Here is a 24,918-nt window from a genome sequence, read left to right as displayed (position 1 = left end):
GCTTGGAATGTTCTTTGATGTGGCTGCTGTCTGTGAGGGTAGTACTTTTTTTGGTATAGCCGTGCTGTCTCTTTACAGTTTCCATTTGCTTGGCCATACACACACAGCATCTCATCTTGTTCCTGACATGAATACCGGACCATTCTGCTGCTTACAGTGCGCTGTGTCAATCATTCAATCTGGAACACACGGCACTTGGTAAGAGGAACTTTCATTTGTTAGCGCCATCTACCATTGCAGTTTTCAGACACTTGTTACCACCATTTTCAGTGAGGAATCCATTCCTGCAGTTTGTTGGTTTTATTAATGTTCATCTTTTATATACTGGTCCATACTTTCCCTTTTCAATGTATATAGCATGACCAGTTTTTATTTACTTCAACTTCCAGCATAACATATCACAGCAAGCCTGAGAAACTTGTGCCCACATGTTGTCTCTTTTATGTCTGATTTGCAGAATGGAGACAGTCTTCTCGATAGTCAGAAAACTGGATGGAACCATTGATAATTCTCACAGTTGTTTGATTTTTTCCTTCTTACGTCATTGTTACTATTGACAATACATAGATATACATGGCAGTCATCACATTTTATTTATTTTTTCTGGGAGATCAAAGCACGTGTACACGTTGTTGTTGTTGTGGTCTTCAGTCCTGAGACTGGTTTGATGCAGCTCTCCATGCTACTCTATCCTCTGCAGGCTTCTTCATCTCTCAGTACCTACTGCAACCTACATACTTCTGAATCTGTTTAGTGTATTCGTGATGCCTCAGAACATGTCGTACCAATCGATCCCTTCTTCTAGTCAAGTTGTGCCACAAACGTCTCTTCTCCCCAATCCTATTCAATACCTCTTCATTAGTTATATGATCTACCCATCTAATCTTCAGCATTCTTCTGTAGTGTTGTTTATACTGACACATTCAATATTTGCTGTTCTGCGAAAATATTTTGCAGAGAGCTCTCTCTCTCTCTCTCATTATACTGTTCCATGGATCATTTTGCGCGATAGTGTCATGTTATGGAATGAGTCATTTTACATTCACATCAGAAATTAATTTGTGCGTATTGTCACATTCTGTACAATTCCAATATTTTTATTTCTTACCCACCACATCTTACACACTACAGTGATAGTAATTCTTCTGTGAAAAAGGACTTCTCGAGGAGAAGCTTTCTCCATATGTTTTTAAATTTTACTTTGTTGTCTGTCGGACATATTGTATCTCTGGGTAAATGATCAAAAATTTTTGTCACAGCAGTGTGTACCCCTTTTTTGTGCTAAAGATAACCTTGATATGGAGTAATGAGTGTAATTTTTTTCTGGTATTGTAATAATGTATATCGTTGTTTCCTTTAAGCTGTAGTGGATTATCTACGACAAACTTTGTTAGGGAATAAATACACTGCAGAGTGATAGTTGGAATTCCCAACTCCTTAAACAGATGTCTAAAAGATGATCGTGAGTGAGCACCACATATTCTTAGAGCACATTTCTGTGCAATGAAGACTCTACCTTTAAGATGAGATACCACATAACATTATTCCTTATGAGATTATTGGATGAAAATATGCAAGTTGTCAACTTGCTGATTTCTCGCTCCCAAGATTTACAATGATTCTAAGTGCAAATTTAGTTGAACTAAGTGGTTTCAGAATTTCGAAAATGTGCTTTATCAAGTTTAAATTATCATTGATATAGACCGTGTGGATTTTCAAGTTTCCATCCTACGTATTATTTCCTCACCATGTGTTACACTTATCATTGTTGTAGTACCCCTAGACGTGCAAAACCGAATAGGTTGTCACTATTTAAAATTGAGAGTGAGAGCATTTGCAGAAAACTTAAAGATACTTTTAAGGGCTTTCTTTACCATTTCTTGTATTTCTCTGTATATGCTTGGTCTGATAACAGTACTAGTGTCATCTGCAAGAACTAGTTCTGCTTGTTCCATATTAGACGGAAGATTGTTTACATATGAGGAACAATAGTGGATCTAAGACTTTGCTTTGGGGGAACGCTATACATGATTCCTTCAGTGTCAGAATTACATCCCTGGACTGTGTTGGTTGACTTACTGATCCCAACTTCTGCATTCTTTTGGTTAGATATGACATAATCCATTCATTGGTTTGCTACACCATCAGTCCCATAAAACTTCAATTTATCTAGGAGAATACTGTGATTCACACAGTCAAATGCCTTAGACAGGTCACAGAAATTACCAGTTGGTGCTGTATTATTACTTAAGGTGTTAAAATCTGGTGAGTGAACATGTAAATGGCATTCTCAGTAGAGCAACGCTTCCGAAACCCAAGCTGTGATGGCGGGTTCGTGCTTGGCTACCACAGCATCCCAGCCTTTGCAGCATCTTTCCCGTTCTGTGCTGCATGTTTGTCCTCTAGCTATTCTTTTCCCCCCTCTCTTGTGGAACATGTCTGGGATGTTTTTGGAAATGTTCTGCATTTTCAGTAACAGATTGCAGAACGGCCTCATTGTTTTTCGTATCGTTTTTCGTATTGTTTTTCTTTCTTCGCTCCCCTTCTCCTATCCTTCCTCCGCTTCGGCGTTTGAGGTTCCTCTTTTTCTTCACCCTCCCTGTGCACTGCTGAAGGCTAACCCATGCATTTGACATGTAACAGGTGACTGTATTTCCCAGCCCTGTGTCGATAGGCAGGGTTCGCATGTACCCCCTGGTACTGGCCAGGCCCTGGGAAGGGTGATTGCCTGAGCTGCTACCTTTCCAAATTGCCGATTTGCCTGAGCTGCTACCTTTCCAAATTGCTGATTGGTCCCTCTGTCTGGTGTTCGGCAGGTGTGACCTGAGATGTGAGCAGTCACCTAAGGCAGGTTCCCCCCCCACCCCCCCACCCCCCCACCCCCCACCCCTTATCGCGCCCTCTGAGGGGGCCCCCAGATGGAAGGTGTGCACCGTTGGAGGCTTTGGCTATCGTGGGGATTTTTTCACAATGAGCCGATCATCGTCTTCACAGTCAACGTCTATTAAACGTAAACGGAATGAGGCTAACGCTGCACCATGGTTTCTCATGGTTTTACATACTGAAGATGGTCATTCCTCCGCTATGATAAATCCGTAGGTGTTGATGCAGTTGCCAGCCCTATGAAATCCTGCTCTCATTTGCGCAATGGAATTTGCTTTTGGAGACAACTTCTGATTCTCAAGCACAACTACTGCTTGCAGCTTTGTTCCTCCATTGCTATCGTGTTCGTGTTGAGGCTCGTCGAACACTGAATTCTTCCTGTGGTGTTATTTACACTAGGCTGCTTGATGGTCCGACCCAAGCAGAAATCCAAACATACCTCTCTGATCAGGGTGTCATTGCTTTCCACCAGGTCATGAAAAAGAGAGATGCATCCTTAGTGTCCACACGCACTCTTTTTCTTGCTTTAAGTAGAGTGGTATTTCCATCAGAGATCAAAGCAGGCTATCACGTTATCACAGTCCGACCATACATTCCGAGCCCAGTATGCTGCTACCAGTGCCGTCATTATAACGACATGCGAATGTCTTGTCGACACCCAGCCAAATGTGTAACCTGTGGTAGCGGTGCTCACGAGGGCGATTGTCTTCCTCCCCCTACCCACTGGATGAATTGCAATGGTGACCATGCCACTTCTTCCCAAGATTATCCCATATATCTCGTGTCCCATATATCTCCATGAACAGGCAGTCCAGGAAATCTGGTGAAGGAAAAAGTGCATTACTTGGTCACTCGCAAGTTGTGCCCTGTGGAATGTTTGTCCCCTTTTTATTGTCAGGTCAAAGCAAGGTTTGTGGTTTCAACATTTCCTCATAATTGAGAAAACCGACATTGAAAAGACTCCTCCACTTTGTAATTGGGATATATGAGACTGGTGTAATAACCTCACACTTTAAGAAGAATGTAACATTTCAAATTCTAAAGAAGAGCTTTTCTAATATTACCAAACCGTTATGTTAATAAGTGCACCTCCACAACTAAGTGTCTGACTGCTACTGAGAAGGGCATCTGACAGGATTATTTCATATATTTTTTTATCTGAACATAGAATAAATATTGGAAAAGTAATTAAAGTTCAGGATTTGCCAGTGACTTTATAGTTTCATCACAGTTGGCAGAGTCTTGGAAGATCAGTCATGGTGATTGTGGTGGTGGTGGTGGTGGTGGTGGTGGTATCATCTTGAAAACACATCAGAAGATGATAGTCAACAAATGTAAAAAAGCAGTGCAGCAGTGTAATCAAATTAAGTCAGGTGGTCGTGTGGGGAAATAGATTAGGAACTGAGTCTGAAGGCAGCAGATGGAAGTGGTGGAAGTAAAGAGTGCACGAGAGGTAGATAGGCACGATTAACCCTCGAGGTAAGCAAATGCATAGTTTAATTTAGTTTAGTTAAACACTGATAAAATAAACTTACTTTACATGAGCTGAACCATTGTTTAATTGAACTTTCTTTATATCACTCTGATGCTGCGTACTGGTGTTATTCCACAGTAATGACACACTCGAAGTGTTAAACAATGCAGTTGTGTCAGATCACAGCCAACAGCTTATTCGATTACTACTTATCTTGTGTACAACTGCCACATTGTGGGATTGTGTCACTAGCTCAGAATCTTTATCATTTTCTTCTTCTACATCTACATCTATACTCCGCGAGCCACCTTACGGTGTGTGGCGGAGGGTACTTATTGTACCACTATCTGATCCCCCCTTCCCTGTTCCATTCACGAATTGTGCGTGGGAAGAACGACTGCTTGTAAGTCTCCGTATTTGCTCTAATTTCTCGGATCTTTTCGTTGTGATCATTACGCGAGATATATGTGGGCGGTAGTAATATGTTGCCCATCTCTTCCCGGAATGTGCTCTCTCGTAATTTCGATAATAAACCTCTCCGTATTGCGTAACGCCTTTCTTGAAGTGTCCGCCACTGGAGCTTGTTCAGCATCTCCGTAACGCTCTCGCGCTGACTAAATGTCCCCATGACGAATCGCGCTGCTTTTCGCTGGATCATGTCTCTCTCTTCTATTAATCCAACCTGGTAAGGGTCCCATACTGATGAGCAATACTCAAGAATCGGACGAACAAGCGTTTTGTAAGCTACTTCTTTCGTCGATGAGTCACATTTTCTTAGAATTCTTCCTATGAATCTCAACCTGGCGCCTGCTTTTCCCACTATTTGTTTTATGTGATCATTCCACTTCAGATCGCTCTGGATAGTAACTCCTAAGTATTTTACGGTCGTTACCGCTTCCAATGATTTACCACCTATGGTATAATCGTACTGGAATGGATTTCTGCCCCTATGTATGCGCATTATATTACATTTATCTACGTTTAGGGAAAGCTGCCAGCTGTCGCACCATGCATTAATCCTCTGCAGGTCCTCCTGGAGTACGTACGAGTCTTCTGATGTTGCTACTTTCTTGTAGACAACCGTGTCATCTGCAAATAGCCTCACGGAGCTACCGATGTTGTCAACTAAGTCATTTATGTATATTGTAAACAATAAAGGTCCTATCACGCTTCCCTGCGGTACTCCCGAAATTACCTCTACATCTGCAGATTTTGAACCGTTAAGAATGACATGTTGTGTTCTTTCTTCTAGGAAATCCTGAATCCAATCACAAACCTGGTCCGATATTCCGTAAGCTCGTATTTTTTTCACTAAACGTAAGTGCGGAACCGTATCAAATGCCTTCCTGAAGTCCAGGAATACGGCATCAATCTGCTCGCCAGTGTCTATGGCACTGTGAATTTCTTGGGCAAATAGGGCGAGCTGAGTTTCACATGATCTCTGTTTGCGGAATCCGTGTTGGTTATGATGAAGGAGATTTGTATTATCTAAGAACATCATAATACGAGAACACAAAACATGTTCCATTATTCTACAACAGATTGACGTAAGCGAAATAGGCCTATAATTATTCGCATCTGATTTATGACCCTTCTTGAAAATGGGAACGACCTGCGCTTTCTTCCAGTCGCTAGGTACTTTACGTTCTTCCAGCGATCTACGATAAATTGCTGATAGAAAGGGGGCAAGTTCTTTAGCATAATCACTGTAGAGTCTTAAGGGTATCTCGTCTGGTCCGGATGCTTTTCTGCTACTAAGTGATAGCAGTTGTTTTTCAATTCCGATATCGTTTATTTCAATATTTTCCATTTTGGCGTCCGTGCGACGGCTGAAGTCAGGGACCGTGTTACGATTTTCCGCAGTGAAACAGTTTCGGAACACTGAATTCAGTATTTCTGCCTTTCTTCGGTCGTCCTCTGTTTCGGTGCCATCGTGGTCAACGAGTGACTGAATAGGGGATTTAGATCCGCTTACCGATTTTACATATGACCAAAACTTTTTAGGGTTCTTGTTTAGATTGTTTGCCAATGTTTTATGTTCGAATTCGTTGAATGCTTCTCTCATTGCTCTCTTTACGCTCTTTTTCGCTTCGTTCAGCTTTTCCTTATCAGCTATGATTCGACTACTCTTAAACCTATGATGAAGCTTTCTTTGTTTCCGTAGTACCTTTCGTACATGATTGTTATACCACGGTGGATCTTTCCCCTCGCTTTGGACCTTAGTCGGTACGAACTTATCTAAGGCATACTGGACGATGTTTCTGAATTTTTTCCATTTTTGTTCCACATCCTCTTCCTCAGAAATGAACGTTTGATGGTGGTCACTCAGATATTCTGCGATTTGTGCCCTATCACTCTTGTTAAGCAAATATATTTTCCTTCCTTTCTTGGCATTTCTTATTACACTTGTAGTCATTGATGCAACCACTGACTTATGATCACTGATACCCTCTTCTACATTCACGGAGTCGAAAAGTTCCGGTCTATTTGTTGCTATGAGGTCTAAAACGTTAGCTTCACGAGTTGGTTCTCTAACTATCTGCTCGAAGTAATTCTCGGACAAGGCAGTCAGGATAATGTCACAAGAGTCTCTGTCCCTGGCTCCAGTTCTGATTGTGTGACTATCCCATTCTATACCTGGTAGATTGAAGTCTCCCCCTATTACAATAGTATGATCACGAAACTTCTTCACGACGTTCTGCAGGTTCTCTCTGAGGCGCTCAACTACTACGGTTGCTGATGCAGGTGGTCAATAGAAGCATCCGACTATCATATCTGACCCACCTTTGATACTTAACTTAACCCAGATTATTTCACATTCACATTCGCTAATAACTTCACTGGATATTATTGAATTCTTTACTGCTATAAATACTCCTCCACCATTGGCGTTTATCCTATCCTTGCGGTATATATTCCATTCTGTGTCTAGGATTTCGTTACTGTTCACTTCCGGTTTTAACCAACTTTCCGTTCCTAATATTATATGCGCACTATTTCCTTCTTGCACCAATCTTCCTTTTTTTTTTCTTTCTCACAAAGTTTACTGTTTATTTTGTATTACTGCTGATCACTTGCATGTATGACAGCGCAACTTTGCACTGTGTTAGGTACAGGCTCACAGTTGTAAAGTGACAACAGAATCGTATGAGGCAATATTGTTTGCAGTTGGTGCACTTTGTACGTGGATGCACCCGCTTGACGGTTGAGACAAGCTTCAGTGAAAGAGAGATCTGTTAACATCAGATATAAATTTGAAAGATGGAATTGTCAATTTGCTTGTTGAGGGAAGTGTAGCGGGTTCAAATTTTAGAGGGAGACCAAGGCTTAAATATTGTGAGCAGGTTAAAGTGGAAGCAGGGTACAGTAGTTATGTAGAGGTGAAAAAGCTTGCACAGGATAGACTAGTGTGGAAAACAGCATCAAGCAAGTCTTCTAACTGAAGGCTACAGCACCAGCAATTGGTACGGGACACCTCTAAAGAAATCACTGTTACTAACAGACTCTGAAGGAAGAAAACTACGAAAGAGAGGAACAGGAATGTCCTACTGTTCCATTACTAGTAGTTAGATGAACAGCACAAATTACTGTTAGTGGTTGCAGAATCAGTTCAGTTCAACTCTCCTGCTCCTAATAGCACAATTTAAGAGAATGAAGTCCTTTTATTTCTTCCTGTAATGAAAGTATATTGTCGTGGCTGAAAAGTAAGTGATTGCCTTCCAATACATCAAAATAATGGAAATCCAGGCTCACTGTCACACTCGGCACCCCTTCCAGACTCACCTCTGTAGTGCCACTGCCTGCCTGTGACAGTCAGCTGGGTCTCTGAGTCAGCTCTTCCCTACCCTCGGCTAATCTGCTCTTATCTATGTCTCTAATGACCATATTTTTGCAGGGTGTGAATCATTAATCTTTCTTTCCATATGGGGTGTAATGTGTTACGCAGAGTATCCTGCCCACACTCACCTTGCAGATTATAACTTGAGTACAATATTATTGTGCTAATGTACTGCTTATATGCCATATGAAACAGTCGTAGTCACTTGGCTTCTGCGTCATTACCGTAGTGAATTAGTTACATATGTACCTGATGCTTGAATTGTATTACTGAACGTGATGTTCTTTTCTTTTTTTTCAGATAAAGGAGGAAGAACAGTGGATCACCAGTAAGTATTTTTTATTAATTAGCAGTTTTAACTTTGCAGTAATAACTAAAAATAAGTGTGCAGTTCATTCCAGAAGTTTGTTTAAACTGTGGAGAATTCTAACAAGGGAAACTCCTCATCACATCCCTCTCAGATTTAGTGGTAAAATGGGCCAGTGGATAGCCCACCAAAAACTGAACAAAGACCAGGCATGAAAACAGGAAGAAGCTGTACTGAACTGTAAAAAAGAATCAAAATAGAAACAGTGAAAAGTCCAAGCCAAGATGTGCTGTATCAAGAACTATGAGGCTGTGATTATATGCTCATGGTTTTGGACTCACACACACACACACACACACACACACACACAATTATGGACTTTCTGTCTGGTCATTGACGTGTCTGTTCTTCTTCTGTAGTCCTGAATATTGCGATACTATACATTAATTGTAGAATTGAGTCATGTTGTAAGAATACGTTACCGTTGCAAGTAAATATAATGAATAGTGAAAGCAGGTGAGATGCTGCATAGACCTCTCACGAAATGAAAACAACAAATAAATGGGTGTGAACTACATTGTTTGTTACAACAAAGGAATTAGAGAGTCAAAACTTCCAAAACGGAATGCAAGAGTTGCAACATGTAATGCTTGTATAGTACAAGTAGGAGGTACATATGTCTGGAGGCACCTTCCTTACATCTCACTGTTGCGAACAGAGAGTATACCACGACACAGACACAAATTTGAATACAGTGAACAGATATGTCAATGACCAGATGGACAGTCCATAATTTTGTGGGAAAAAATGGGATATGAGAGAGATTTGAAGAGGGATCTCTCCCTTCACAATTCAACATCATGACCACGTAACCAGGATGCTGTGGCTATCATAAATTACTTGATATTGCGTCTTGAGCTTGGACCATTCACTGTTTCTATTTTGCTTCTTTTTTCACAGTTCGGTACACCACCTTCCTGTTTACGCACTTGATCTGTGTTCAGTTTTTGATGGGTTATCCACGGGCCACCTCGCCACTAAATCTGAGGGGGGCCACGATGGAGAGTTTCCCTGATAAGTGCAATTAGTAATTTTATTTATTTATTTTCTCATATAGGGATGATCTTGCAAGGAAGCAAGATTTGTCATCATAATACTATGAAAATAAATTGCTCAAACTCTACATAGAAATGTACAGAATTCATAAGTGTGCTGTTATGTGGATAGCACATGTGGTTGGCTGTGACCTTGATGAAGGAACCATCCTGCCTTCAGATGATTTGGGAAAGCCAAGGAAGCCTAATTCAGGATGGTTGGACAGAGCAAACTCGTATCTTTCTGAATATGACTTGACAATTAAATTGCTTCATTTGGTCAGTCCCTGTTGTAGAACATTCTTAGATACACACAAAATGTCTTCCAGATAACTTATTTTATAAAACATAGTTTTGCACTTCACCACTGCACACACTAAGAACTGTTACCGGTAACTCCTGGACAACAAATGTGCTGCTGTGCTCTTTTCATCAACTCCAGAGATTTTTCAGAAAATTGGCGTGGAGGCTCATAGATGTGTAACTGTGCCTCATGTGTGTCTTCATGTCCTCCTCTCGACCCTTCTCATCTTCTGTGAAGTCACCCTCTCCAGAAGGTGAGGAGAACGACACTTGTCAAAAACTTTATCAAAAGGAGACGAGGGACACTTATCGAAACATTGTAGAATTTGAACACGGAGAATATTTTATCACACAGTATTACCGTTCTACAATAATATTTATTTTATATTTTGTTTCTATGGGCTATTGTTAAACAACTTTATACTGGACAGACAATCTGCAATTATCATGGAGAGCCAGCTGTCCAAAGACTGTACTTTCCAAGCATATGGGAAAATTTTTCATGTAAATTCGTATTTTTCAAATTGTCACATATCTTTGAAGACACATCTTTGTACAGCTGGAAGCTTTCACTGTCCAGTTATAATCTGCCACAGTAGGCTAAAGTCAGCATTTTTTAAATTTCTACAACAGAACTTTGTGTCTTTGTGGTTCTTTATGGACCCAGTTGTAATCTAATTGTTAAAGACGAAAGCCTTTGCATTCCTACATTGCTGATATTCTGATCTCCTCTCTCCCAGTGTTGGAAGCAGAGGCACCGCAAAGTTCGAGTACCGGAGAGTCGCTATTGACTGAGAATGCCAGACTGGAGAACAAGGTGGCACAGCTCAGCAGGGAGAAGGAGGAGCTGCTGCGCAAGGTGGCCCACTACGAGGTACGTGAGTGAGTGGGGGAGGCACAGTTTGTTAAAACCACAAAAAGACGACTGCTGCGCAAGAGAGATACGACACCACACACGGGCACCACATAAAATACCAATGTACAGGGTGTTTCAAAATGAATACACAGGTTGTAAGGGTTTGTAGCACATATTACATTCACCTTACAATTATAAATAATACACCAAATGAAAGAGAAACAGAAACAGTTTTTCTTACAATTATTTAGTGTGAACACCGATCACACATCGAGTCAGTAGGTGAATTGTTCCGAAACCTTAATCAATGTGTCAGAAGTAACTGTTGTGATAACACTATTTTTAAAGTCGGATAGATGGGCTGGTATTTGAAGCATGGGCCATAGCTGTAGCATATCAAGATAAGAAAACTGTTGTGACTCGCCGATCATTCAAAGCGCCGCCGCGCAATTACGTGCATCCTCTACGTGCGGCGCTGTCTGCCAGACATGCAGCAGCTGCGCCACCTAAGCGGCCAGCCGAGCAGCGGCCGCTAGACCGAGACTCAGCGCTCATTCGAATGCTAACGTGTACACATGTCTTGCTTGTCAACTTACTCTGTGACGTATATGTGTTGTGTCGTTCTGAAATATATTTGTTAAACTTGACGTTATAACAATTGGCGACGAGGTAGTGGATTTTTCCTTTTCACCGTTGACCCACAGGGTTCCATGGCTACTGTCGAGTAACTATTGCAAAATCTCCTTGAACAGCAAATGCTTCTAACAGCGGCAATTCGCGATTACGTCGCGGCGTCAAATGCGGGACGTTTCTTGTCGTTGGCTGTACCTCCTTTTCCTCCTCACGACGAGACGGCGGAAGACTGGTCTGATTATGAAAAACGTCTTCGACAGCACTTCTTGGCATTTCATGTCACGGACGAACAACCATGTAAGTATCTGTTCCTTTCCTGGATTTCACCTCAAATGTATCAGTTGTTGTCGCAATTGGCTCCTTTGAAGGATCCTGCATCTTTTTCCTTTGCTGAAATGTGCTCACTTCTGTCTGTCTATTTTCAAAAGCAAACACATGTGGTAGCCTCTCGTGTTGCCTTTTATCGTTGTCAAAAACAGCCACATCAATCCTATCGTGCTTGGGTTGCTGAACTTCACGGTCTCAGTCGAAAGTGTCAATTTGTTACTGACGTTCACAAAGAATTCTATGCCGATTCCATGGTACGGGATGCTATTATCCGGTCGGCGCCCGACAAAGAAGTTCGGCAACGTGCCCTTCAGTTGGCGAATCCGGCTCTATATGAAGTTCTCTCCATTGCGCAGTCTTTTGAAATTTCTCGCGCCGCTGGGGCGCAAATAGAGGCGTGGGGTGATGTCAGGGAAATACAACCTCTGTGCGCTGTTGACGACGCGTGCGGCGCGTCCCCGCCGGCCGATGTGGCCGCAGTGTGCTCCCACGTGCAGCCTCGGCCTAGCCGTAAACAACCTGCTAAGAAACTGCAGCAAAACCCCCGGCAACTTTCTTCATGTCCGTGGTGTTTTACGAAACTTTCACGCAAGGATTGTCCCCAACGTTGGGCTGTGTGTTACAATTTCAAAAAGAAAGGTCATGTGTCTTCCGTTTGGAAATCTGACCGCATACATGATGTTCATGAACATGACGCTGATTCTGATTCTGTGTTGTCTGTCAATTGCACTTCTTCCCTTTCAGGGAAGTTATTCCTCACTGTCCAAATCCTTGGTTGAGATGTTCGCATGGAAGTGGATACCGGTTCTGCTGCCACTATAATTAATTGTCAGACGTATCTTCAGTTGGGTTCTCCACTCCTGTCACCTGTCACTCGGCAATTACGGACGTACAATAAACAGAAGATTTCTCTCTTGGGACAGTTTAATGCTGAGGTATCTTACAAATCTGTCGTTCGCACTGTTCCCATATTTGTGGTCGACCAGAGCAACGCAGAAAATCTTTTTGGTTTCGATGCCTTTCGCGTTTTTGGGTTCTCCATAGATGACTCTGTCAATATTGTCTCTTATGCTATTCCTTATGCTCAACTGGATTCCTTGTCGACGACATTTTCGTCCCTTTTTTCTCCTGGGTTAGGCCGTGCAAATGACTTTGAAACTCATATCACGCTCAAACCCACTGCTCGGCCTAAGTTTTTCGGGCTCGGCCCATTCCTGTGGCCCTTCGTGATCGGGTAAAACGGGAGTTGGATCGTCTCACTACTTCAGAGGTCTTGCTTCCTGTCACTTCCAATGAGTGGTCCTCTCCTGTCATTGTTGTTGCTAAGCCAAATGGTGATATTCGTCTCTGTGGCGATTTCAAAGCCACTGTAAATGCTCAATGCCTCATCGACACTTACCCTATGCCCCGTCCTGAAGAACTGTTCACTAAACTTGCTGGAGGCCAGTATTTTTCTAAAATTGACCTGTCAGAAGCTTATCATCAACTTCCTCTCGACACTGCTTCCCGGCAGTTTCTGGTCCTTAACACGCCTTTCGGCCTCTATCAATACCAATGATTGCCATTCAGGGTTGCCAGCGCCCCTGCTCTCTTTCAGTGATTCTTGGAACAATTATTGCTCCCTGTCCCTGGGTGTATCAATTACATGGACGACATTGTTGTCACTGGCTCCACCACTGAAGAACATCTTCAAAATCTCCGCACACTTTTTCATGTCTTACAGACTGCCGGTCTTAAGTGTAATCTTCAGAAATCACAATTTTTTCAGGCATCTATCGCGTACTTGGGGTTTCAACTCTCTCGGGATGGTATTCGTCCGCTTCAGCAAACTGTTGCTGCGATCGATGCCCTTCCTCGCCCTACATCTGTTAAGGAACTGCAGGCCTTCTTGGGGAAAATAGCATATTAGCATACTATCACGAGTTTTTACCGTCTGCGGCTTCGGTGGCTCAGCCATTGCATCGCCTGTTGCATAAAAACTTGCCTTTTCACTGGTCTGCGTCATGCGATGCGGCTTTCCAGAAATTGAAGACAATGCTGAAACAGGCCCCGTGCCTGGCTACTTATGGACCTGGCCAACATCTTGTTCTTGCCACAGATGCCTCTCAATACGGAGTCAGTGCAGTCCTTGCGCACCGTTTTTCTGACGGTTCGGAACAGCCCATTGCTTATGCCTCCAAAACGCTCACAGATGCCCAACAAAAGTATTCTCAAATTGAAAAAGAAGCTTTGGCCATTATTTATGCTCTTCATAAGTTTGGTGTTTTTCTCTATGACTCAAAATTTCATCTTGTTACGGATCACAAACCACTTGTTTCCTTGTTTCATCCATCAACGTCACTTCTCGACAAGGCTGCACACCGCCTCCAGTGTTGGGCTTTTTACTTGTCCCGTTTCAATTATGAGATTCATTTCCGGCCAACGGCTCAACATGCAAATGCTGATGCTCTGTCTTGCCTTCCCATGGGTCCTGATCAGGCATTCGATAGGGACGAACTTTTGTGTTTCCACCTGGATGTTGCCGAGCAGCGGGTTGTGGACGGGTTCTCCATCACTGGGGACAGGCTGGCGGCTGCTACGGGTTCTGAACCTACCCTCTCCCGGGTTTTACGCTGTATTCAGAAGGGTTGGCCAGATCGCCCATCCGCTAAGACTTCTGATCCGTTGCGGAACTACTACGCTTTGCGCTACCGCATCACGGCTAGGGATGGTGTTATCCTCCTTTCCACTGACGATGCTTCGCCGCGTGTTGTGGTACCTGCATCTTTGCGTGCTTCGGTCTTGTGCCTCCTTCACCAAGGGCACTGGGATGTGTCTCGCACAAAATCTCTGGCGCGCCGTCATGTGTACTGGCCTGGCATCGACTCTAAAATAGCACACATGGTCGTTGCCTGCGGCCCTTGTGCGTCACAGGCCGCTGCCCCGAAGTCATCTTTGTCACCGTGGCCTTCGCCTGAGAAGCCCTAGGAGCGCATTCATGCTGACTTTGTGGGACCCTTTTTAGGTACTTATTGGCTCCTCGTAATTGACGCCTACTCTGACTTTCCTTTCATTGTCCGTTGCACGTCGCCTACCACCGCGGCAACCACCAGTGCTCTCGCCCGCATTTTTTCTTCGGAAGGTCTCCCCTCTACTCCTGTTACTGATAATGGTCCGCAATTTGCCTCTTCTGAATTTGCGGATTTTTGTGCTCGTCACGGCGTTATGCATGTCACGGCCCCACCGTTCCATCCACAATCCATTGGTGAGGCTGAAAGACTGGTCCGCACATTTAAGGCTCAGATGCGGAAACTTCTGACTTCTTCTGCTGCTGATGATGCGCTTCTCCAGTTTCTGGCGTCTTACCGTTTCACCCCCATGGGCGACCACAGCCCGGCTGAGCTCTTACATGGCCGACAGCCCCGCACGCTACTTCATCTTCTGCGGCCTCCCACCTCACGGCCGTGGGTGCCTTTCCTTGGCCGGTTCACCGCCGACGACCTCGTCTGGGTACGGGGATATGGCAGGCGGCCAAAATGTAGCCCGGGCCGCATCTTAAGACACCGTGGCAGACGTCTGTATGAAATCCAGACGGACACGGGTGTTGCAGTGCGTCATTCAGACCAGCTTCGGCCTCGTGTGCCAGCAACGCCTGTTCCGAATGCCGCTACACCACTTTTGGCCCTACCTAAAGCTTGGGATCTTGGCATCTCTCAACACTCACGACGCAGCCCTCTCACCGTCATCGCGATGCCAGCACAAGAACGGACGCCACCAGGAGACGTGCCCATGCAGGAACCGGATGACCATCCTCTGTCAGAGCAAATCTACTCGTCTCCTCCTCCAACGGATGCTGACACATCGCCCATGTCTCCTACCATATCAACTGGACTTGCTGCAATGGGCAGATTGGTGCAGGGGGCCCCAACAGATTCGACCCCTACGTCTCCTGTCATCTCGACCCGTTATCATCGGGGACACTTCCGTCTGTACAGGAAGCCTCCTCCCTCGAGACTTTACGGCGAGTCAAACAGCGCCTATGGATGTTAGCCATCTCCAAGACACCTCCATCAAGACCAGTGCAACAATTTCAAAGGGGGGAAAAGTGTTGTGACTCGCCGATCATTCAAAGCACCGCCGTGCAATTACGCACGCCCCCTACATACGGCGCTGTCTGCCAGCCATGCAGCAGCTGCGCCACCTAAGCGGTCAGCCGAGCAGTGACCGCGAGACTGGGACTCAGCGCTCATTCGAATGCTAACGTGTACACATGTCTTGCTTGTCAACTTACTCTGTGACTTATATGTGTTGTGTCGTTCTGAAATATATTTGTTAAACTTGATGTTATAACAAAAACATCAGTTACAGTTGATTCACTGAAAAAAAAGAAAGGCTCATAAACTTTCCTCGGGGACATTTCTTGGGGCTAAGTGTGAAAGAATCACACTCGATCGACACTTTTTTCAGTCACTCATTGTCATTCCGTACTCTTCCCATTGTGTACAGGAATATAAACAAAACTGTTTGAGTTGCTCTTTCATTTGGTGTATTATTTACAATTGTAAGTTGAACGTAATAAATGCTACAATGCATTAAAACCAGTATGTTCATTTTGAGAAGCCCTGTAAATATTTGCACGCGATAATGATGACAAAATTATCGAAATCCATTGTGCTCTGCATGAAAAATCTTAACTGGTGCAGCATTTTATTATTTAAATCATGAATGACACAGTTGCAGTCTTCCAAAAAACATCAGTTGTGATTAATGGAATAAAATTATCTGCACAATTACTCTGCGATTCACACTTAAGCTCTTACCAGAGGTTTGTATAACCATTTTCAGACTTCCTCCAGTGTTCCATCTTGAACAGCATGTGGGGAAAATTAAAACCTAAATCTTTTCATACAAGATGTGATTTCTGTTATTTTTGACACACTGATATCATCTCCCTTTATAGGTGGGCTCAAGAAAATATGTTTGTTTTCGGAAGAGAAAGTTGAAAGGTTTCAGTGCAACAAAAAATGCCGTTGTTTTGATAACTGCCCCCTCAACTCGCTCATTGTATCTGTGACACTCTGTCCCATATTTCACTATAATGCCAAACGAGCTGCCCTTGTAAGGAGGCCACGGTGCACAGTAGTGCACCAAAAGAGGACACACACACTTGGTGTAAGTGGTCTGCATTTGTTGCATCATATAAAACGTTCTGCCAATAAAACAGTCTCTGGTTTCCCTTCCCCAAAGCATTTTTTATGTGATTATTCTAATTATAAGTTATTCTTAATTATAATCTGTAGGGATTTAATTGCCTCAACAGCCTTTAGATTTGTTCTTTGTTGTGTAACTGATATTAACAAAATATTTTTATATTGATTGACTGTTCCTTTGGTTCTTGGTAGAATATTTTATACATTGTGAATGAAAACACACATGACACTGGCATAATACTCTACAATATTAACTATTGATTTCACGAACCGAGTCCGCAGCTCGTGGTCGTGCAGTAGCATTCTCGCTTCCCGCACCCGGGTTTGATTCCCGGTGGGGTCAGGGATTTTGTCTGCCTCGTGATGACTGGGTGTTGTGTGATGTCCTTAGGTTAGTTAGGTTTAAGTAGTTCTAAGTTCTCGGGGACTGATGACCATAGATGTTAAGTCCCATAGCGCTCAGAGCCATTTGAGCCAATTTGATTTCACGAATCACATATGTGGGGCAGTAAAATTTTTGTAGGATCAAAGATATTTTAAATTGGTGCAGATAGACTATCTCCACTTCCGAAGGTGAACATTGACAACGTTAGCTTTAGGAATAAATGGAGAGGAATTATTTCAGTGAGAATGCAATTTAAGATGATTTTACTTAGATAAAATATGTTCTATATTAACTAATGAAATGTATTATGTCACATCCATAGAGGAAGGAAGGTGAACTGCCTTGGAATAATGGAAATTCATAAACGTATTTTTGTACCCCGCTTGGGGGGCGTCCTGTGGGTAAAGAACAGGAACAGGAGAAGGTACTAATCTCTCGGTACTGCAGATACAGTTAAGGCACCTTTACTAGCGGATAGCACTTGCAAACATATTACATAACTTGCAAGGTGGTATGAAGTTGAAGCGAAGTGTCCTGGCTGGCTGCACCTGATGAAATGGGCTGAAGCAGTCGCAGAGCTCGTAGACCTTGACAGCACCGGCTAGAGGGTGCTGTAGTCAGTGTCTCTCATAGTGCCAACTTAGCAGAGTGGACCTATGTTGTGGCATCGTAGCTATCGATACCACGCATATGTCCATCTGCTTAAGATAAGTACTCAATGACTAGACACAGTTCCTGTACACGCCACTCCTAACTGGAAATAGAGTCCGCACAGATAATGTGGTCAGGAGATGTTCTGTCGGCTGGGCACACGTGGGCAGAATGGTAGTGGTGGGGTTTACTGGCAAGTGCTGTAGGGGAAATGTTGAGTGCTGGAGGGGAAGTGCCATTCTAAAGTGAAGCATGTCCCCCCCGCCCCCCCTTTTTTTTTTGGTGCAAATTTTACACTTTGCCGTCCGCATGTCTCATACAAATTTATTCACTTGGTGCACAAGTACTTACAAAAACTTGTTGACGTATGTAAGTTATTGCTACCTAAACAAAACACTAACAGAATGCAAACGATACTAAAGTGCTGTCGCCAGCCACTGTGCTGACGACACCACTGTGGTGTCGTCGGCCACTGAGTGATACTATGCACACGACACCACTGGTGTCGCCGGCCGTTGACCGCTATTCCGCTCAAGACACCACTGAGGTGTCGCCAGACGCCGGTGTGTTAAGTGGAGCCTCTCCATGCCCACAATTGCGTGGTGATCATTCAGAAATATCTGCCACCACTGTTTCGGTTAGTATCTAAAAAGAATTCTGCTGCAAATTGCCTGGCTTGTTAACAGCATTTATAACTTTCAGAAAAGCATCATGAGTGACAAATTTTGTTGCCTTGTTAAAATTTGCTTCTTTTACCAAAGACAGTGGAGTTTACATGGTGTCACCTCACTAACATGTTGTGCAGACCAAACTATGAGAGAATTCTGAAATTGTGGTTTATTAGGAGAGGTACTGAGGAAATTTGGCAAATTGGATACATATGTTCATACATTTGTGGTTGTTTTAGATTAAAAAAGTGTTTTGTTTATAAAGTTGGAGTGCAAGATACTTACGGTGTTTCTTTACATATTTTCCAAACCACTTCTTCCCTCCTCGTTGGCACCAATTGACATAGAAAGAAAAAATTGTCACATATGCACTAGGCAATTTTTGCCATTCTGCTGTTTTTCAAAACAGCCAACACACGTATGACATATACTAAAAACTGACAATGACAGACGTAGTTATACATGAGACACCACAGTACCCCCATTCTCAAAAGCAGGTAGCACTTACATACATGCTCCACAAAATAACAACAGTACCATTAGACACAGACAGTTACAAAAAAAAAAGAAGTGAATACCATAATACAAATAGCCACAAGCAATGGACACAAAGGAAACTTAGTAACAAAGCTGAACAGTAAAATCAAGAAACAGAAAAGAACGAACACCCAGCTGTCATCAACAAAAGGACAGAGTATGGTACATAACGACATATGCAGAATATCTACAGAGACTGGACAGTGAACGTTGGGTGCGGCACCTGTCATCATCGCAACAAAGTCACGAAAACCTGTCCGTTCTCCCATGTGCTGCGAGGCCACACACAGCTGTGACTCGTGCAGTGTTGGAACGTGGGGCCACACTCATTGAGATGATTGATTGATTATAATTGGACACCTCGCTGCCCAACTGAACGTCTGTGTGGCTAATGCTGATACGCTCGTCCACAAGTTGGGATACTCAAAGGTCTGTGCCAACTAGGTTCCTTGCTGCCGGACAGAAGACCATAAAGGCCAACGAAGTACCATTTGTGCGGAATTGCTTGCGCCTTACAGGGCTGATCGGGACAATGTTTTGTCGAATGTGGGTTTCATCATTTTGAATCAGAAACAAAACTGCATCCGTGGAGTGGCACCACGCGACCTCTCTTTCAAAGAAAAAGTTCAAAGCTGCATCCTCAGCTGGTAAAAACGTGACGACGGTTTTTGAGCCTCTGAAGGGGCTATTCTGTACGGTGTTCTCTCTTAGTGCAACAATCAACTTGAAAGTGTATTGTTACCCCCAGGAAATTGAAGAAACAATTTCATTGTGTTTGTTACCTTAAAAATGCAAACAGACTTCTCTTTCTCCATGACAACACAAGACATCACACGTCTGCATACCCAGGGGGACTGTTCTTCCTTATCCACCCTACAGCCCAGATCCTGCATCTCAGACTTCAATCTGTTTGGCCCAATGAAGGATGCACCCTACAGGACGCAGTATATGGATGATGGGGAGGTTATTGATGCAGCAAGACATTGGCACAGATGTCAACCAGTAGAGTGGTACCATGTGGGCATAGAGGCTCTCCCAGAAAGGCAGCGTAAGACCGTTGAATTGAAAGGACATTAAGTTTAAAAGTAGAGGTTTGTAGCCAAAAGAGTGGCGAATAAAATGGTGTACAGGAATCCTGAATAAAACTAACCTGCTTTGAGAAAAAGTGTGTTTCATTGCTTATTGAACACTCTGCTTATCTCCGGAACAATATTGCCTGATATGTCTCCAAGGAAGCAGAGCTTCTGGTTTATGTGCTTGCTGACCACACGGTGTCTCAGCTATGTGGTGGATGGTTGCGTTAACTCCTTCCATTATATTTGTTTATGTTGTATTTGGAATTGAGCTAATGTGTATGATTCAGATTTTGAAATTATTCTTTAAGTGCTGTAAGTTAGTTCTGGAATCAAAATTGAGACTTGATAGTTGCTACTTCTTGTGGTACTCAATGCTGTGTATATGGAGGATGATGATCAAGGAAAATGTGTCTTAGGTGTAGGCACATTTTTGAGAAACAAATATTTCAGTGACAATCTTTATTTAGATAGAGTGCAGCTTGTGTTGTGGTGAGGTTGTGAATGTGGAGGTAGATTTTGAAAACTTTAGATGTGCATTGATGTTAATATTATCTGACAAGGAGACCTTAAGGACTGGCCTGCTCCAATGTTATTCCTCTGTGTTATACTTGGTTACCCCCCCCCCCCCCCCCCCATCCACCTCCTGCGGGCCTGGGGGTTAGAATAGGCCCGAGTTATTCCTGCCTGTTGTAAGAGCTGACTAAAAGGAGTCTCACACCTTTCGGCCATTATGTGGTGGTCCCCTGTGGGGGCGGACCGCCATTCAAAACTTTCCTGATGAGCGAGCCAGTTGGGGAAGGGTCATTGTGCGTCATGTCCATCGTGCATTGAGATCTTAAACCCAATTTCTCTTTGTGGCATAGCCACCCCGCTCATCCTTCATCTCTTGAGTGAGGATGACTTCATTGGTGCATTTTCTTCCACCCACTAAGCAGTGTCGTTTTCTGCTCTGATGAGGACCATGGAATTCTTTGCACCTCATATCCAGCACAGTAACCAGTCCGTAGTGGTGGGACTGCCATGTACCCTGTTAGTTGTAGCCCCCTGACAATGCAGGGATCGCTCTGCTGATGCCTGTGCCGTTAACTCCCCATGTATGCCATGGAGTAGATGCCCATCTCCCTGGGACATTGGTACTCCTGGCAATGGCCATCCTGCCAGGTGGCCCTTACTGAGGCTGGGTGGCACCCATGAGGAGGGCCCCTGGTTGGAGTGATTGCCATCAGGGCGGATGACACACCATGAAGCGTAGTAAGTCATCTCCTGCTGATGGTCCTCCGTCAGCAGTCTCTAAATGGCCAAAGTCTAACTTCAATGTTAATCATTTCCTTCCCTGGCCCCAACATGGGAGGAATGCCAGGCTAAGGATGGCAGTGAAGCTTATTCGCCCTGGTACGTCGTATGTACGAGAGTTGATAGGGGATCTTTCATGTCCATGAAGCCTCAGTTTTTTGTGGAGCATTTGGAGGACAAGTTTGGGGAGGTGGAGGACTTGTCCAAAATGCACTCTAGGTCATTCTTGATAAGAACAGCATCCACTGCCCAGTCACAAGCATTACTCGCTTGTGACAAGTTGGGGGATGTTTCTCTTACCACCACACCCCATAAGAGCTTAAATATGGTCCAGGGTATTATATTCCACAGGTACTTTCTTTTGCAGTCAGACAACGAGCTATGCGCCAGTTTAGAGTGACGAGGTGTTCATTTCGTCCGGCGCATCCATCAGGGTCCAAGGGGTAATCAGGCTGCCACCGGTGCCTTCATCTTGGCCTTCGAGGGTGACACATTGCCCGAGAATGTCAAGGTGTTAGTCTACTGCTGTGACGTCAAGCCATATATCCCTCCCCCAATGCGGTGCTTTAAGTGCTGGAAGTTCGTCCATATGTCTTCCCGCTGTACTTCCGGCGTCACATGTCGAGATTGTGGACCAGACTGCAGGATTTTACAGAAAGAGAGGAAAATCATGCAATATAAGACACTGGACCAACTGACCTACAGTGAGGCTAAGAGGAAATTTGAGCGCCTACATCCTGTGGTTATGACCTCCTCTTGCACCACCGCTATGAGAACAGTTGTCGCCTCTTCAGTTCCTTGCATTCCTGTCACCTCTCAGAACCAGAAGACTACACCTGCCCCCTTGATGCTGAGGGAGGGGGGGGGGGGGGGGCAGCACTTCCCTCCCTGTTGCTCCCATGTTGCTCCCACAGCACTTACTTCTGAAGCAACACCCCACCAACCATCGGGGATATCATTCCCCACTTCTGAACCAGAGAAGCATAAGTCTTCTTCACTCCTCTCACTAGGAATGGGTCCCTTGGGTCACTCCCTTCCCAGGGTTCTGCTAGTGGGTAAGATGACACCTGCCAGTGGCTGAAGAGCCCAAAAGCAGCTGGTCGTGGGGCATCACGCTCCTCCTCAACCCCGTAGACTGAATCAGTGAAGTCCTCCCAGCCGGGGAAACCCAAGGAGCAGCGAGAGAAATCCAAAAGGAAGGTACGCAAGACCAAAGGAATTGCAGTGGCACCCACACCACCACTACCTACAAGCTCATCGTCTGCGGATGAGGTGGAGACTCTGCCATTCGCTGAAAACCTAGATCTCACCGGACCCTCAGACACAATGGATATAGACTGCTCAGGCAAAAAGTCGTTGGCTCATTCAGTATTCCATGCCTTCCCAGTCTCACGATGACATCATCCTCCAGTGGAATTGTGGCAGTTTTTTCCACTGCCTGGCTGAGCTACGGCAACTGTTAAGCTCTAGATCTGCTTTCCGCATTGCCCTCCAGGAAACCTGGTTCCTGGAAATACGGACCCCTGCCCCCCACAGCTATAAGGGATACTACAGGAACTGTAGCGACTATAATAGTGTGTCAGGTGGAGTTTGCATATATGTCCTAAACTCAGTTTGTAGTGAAACTGCGCCACCGGCCGGGGTGGCCTAGCAGTTCTAGGTGCCACAATCTGGAACCGCGCGACCGCTACGGTCACAGGTTCGAGTCCTGCCTTGGGCATGGATGTGTGTGATGTCCTTAGGTTAGTTAGGTTTAAGTAGTTCTAAGTTCTAGGGGTCTGATGACCTTAGAAGTTAAGTCCCATAGTGCTCAGAACCATTTGAACCATTTGATTTTGAAACTGTGCCCCTTCAAACCCCTCTTGGAGCTGTGGCTTACAGAGTAAGGACGATGCAGGAAATAACTGTCTGCAATGTATATCTTCCTCCAGATGGTGGAGTATCCCTGAATGTATTAACTGCACTGATTGATCAACTCCCTAAACCTTTTGTACTTTCGGGAGATTTTAACGCCCATAACCTCTTATAGTGTGACACCGTGCCTACTGGCTGAGGCAGAGATGTTGAAACTTTACTGTCTCAGTTCGACCTCTGCCTCTTAAATACTGGGGCCGCCACACATTTCAGTGTGGCTCATGGTAGCTACTCGGCCATTGATTTATCAGTTTACAACCCAGGACTTCCCCATCCATCCACTGGAGAGCACATGACGACCTGTGTGGTAGTGACCACTTCCCCATCTTCATGTTACTATCCCGGTGTCAAGCCCATGGACGCCTTCCCAGATGGGCTTTAAATAAGGTGGACTGGGAAACTTTAACCTCTGCTGTCACCGTTGAATCTCCCCCACATGGTAACATCGATGTGATGGTTGAGCAGGTGACTATAACAATCGTTTTTGTGGCAGAAAACATGATCCCTCGCTCTTTAGGGTGCCCCTGGTGAAAGGCAGTCCCTTAGTGGTCGTCGGAAGTCACTGAAGCAATTAAGGAGTTTTGTGAGTTCTACAGTGGCATAAGCAGCACCCTACCCTGGAGCACCTCACAGCCTTTAAAATGCTCCATGCCCGTGTTCGCCAACTTACCAAACCACGGAAGCAGGAGTGTTGGGAGAGAGATGTCTCAACCATTGGGTGCCATACGTCACCTTCCCAAGTCTGGGCAAAGATCAAATGTGGTTTTGGGTACCAGACCCCAACAGGTGTTCCTGGTGTTAACATAAATGGCATGTTATCTACTGATGCAAACGCGATTGCCGAGCACTTTTTAGACCTCTATGCTCGAGCCTCTGCATCGGAGAACTACCCCCAGCCTTTCGCACTCTCAAACACCGGCTAGAGGGGAAAGTCCTCTCATTCACTACACGCCACAGTGAATCCAATAACGCCCCATTTATAGAGTGGGTGCCCCTCAGTGCCCTTGCACTTTGCCCCGACAGCTCCTGGGCCAGATCTGATCCACAGTCAGATGATTGAACATCTCTCATCTGACTACATGTCCTTAGTATCTTCAACCAGATCTGGTGTAATGGCATCTTTCCATCGCAATGGCGGGAGAGCACCATCATTCTGGTGCTCAAACCCGGTAAAAACCCTCTTGATGTGGATTGCTATCAGCCCATCAGCCTTACCAACGTTCTTCATAAGCTGCTGGAATGTATGGTGTGTCAGCAGTTGTTTTGGGTCTTGGAGTCATGTGGCCTACTGGCTCCATGTCAGGGCGGCTTCCACTAGGGTCGCTCTACCACTCGTAATCTTGTGTCCCTCAAGTCTGCCATCCGAACAGTCTTTTCCAGGTACCAACACCTGGTTGCCACCTTTTTTGATTTACGAAAAGTGCCCCGATTTTTATCCAAAATTTCCTGTCGCTTCATACTTTCCATGTCCAAGTTGGTGCCTCCCATAG

General features: G+C 44.5%; 1 protein-coding gene across 5 annotated transcripts in view; it reads left to right on the top strand.

The window, feature by feature from the left end:
- Positions 1-24,918, top strand: part of LOC126424778 (uncharacterized) — a 124,868-nt gene that overhangs the window by 3,163 nt on the left and 96,787 nt on the right. For 4 of the 5 annotated variants that reach the window (XM_050087539.1, XM_050087538.1, XM_050087542.1 and 1 more), the window contains exons 2-3: positions 8,496-8,523; positions 10,640-10,773. In XM_050087539.1, coding sequence (XP_049943496.1) covers position 8,523; positions 10,640-10,773 — 135 coding nt within the window. In that variant the 5' untranslated portion in view covers positions 8,496-8,522. Of the gene's footprint in view, positions 1-4,275; positions 4,363-8,495; positions 8,524-10,639; positions 10,774-24,918 lie in introns of those variants that run through there. The other variant, XM_050087541.1, reaches the window with a different exon arrangement.

This window comes from Schistocerca serialis, chromosome 10 (genome assembly GCF_023864345.2).
Source record: "Schistocerca serialis cubense isolate TAMUIC-IGC-003099 chromosome 10, iqSchSeri2.2, whole genome shotgun sequence".
NCBI lineage: Eukaryota > Metazoa > Arthropoda > Insecta > Orthoptera > Acrididae > Schistocerca > Schistocerca serialis.
Note: the sequence above shows the minus strand (reverse complement) of the source record. Positions and strands in the feature narration are given on the sequence as shown.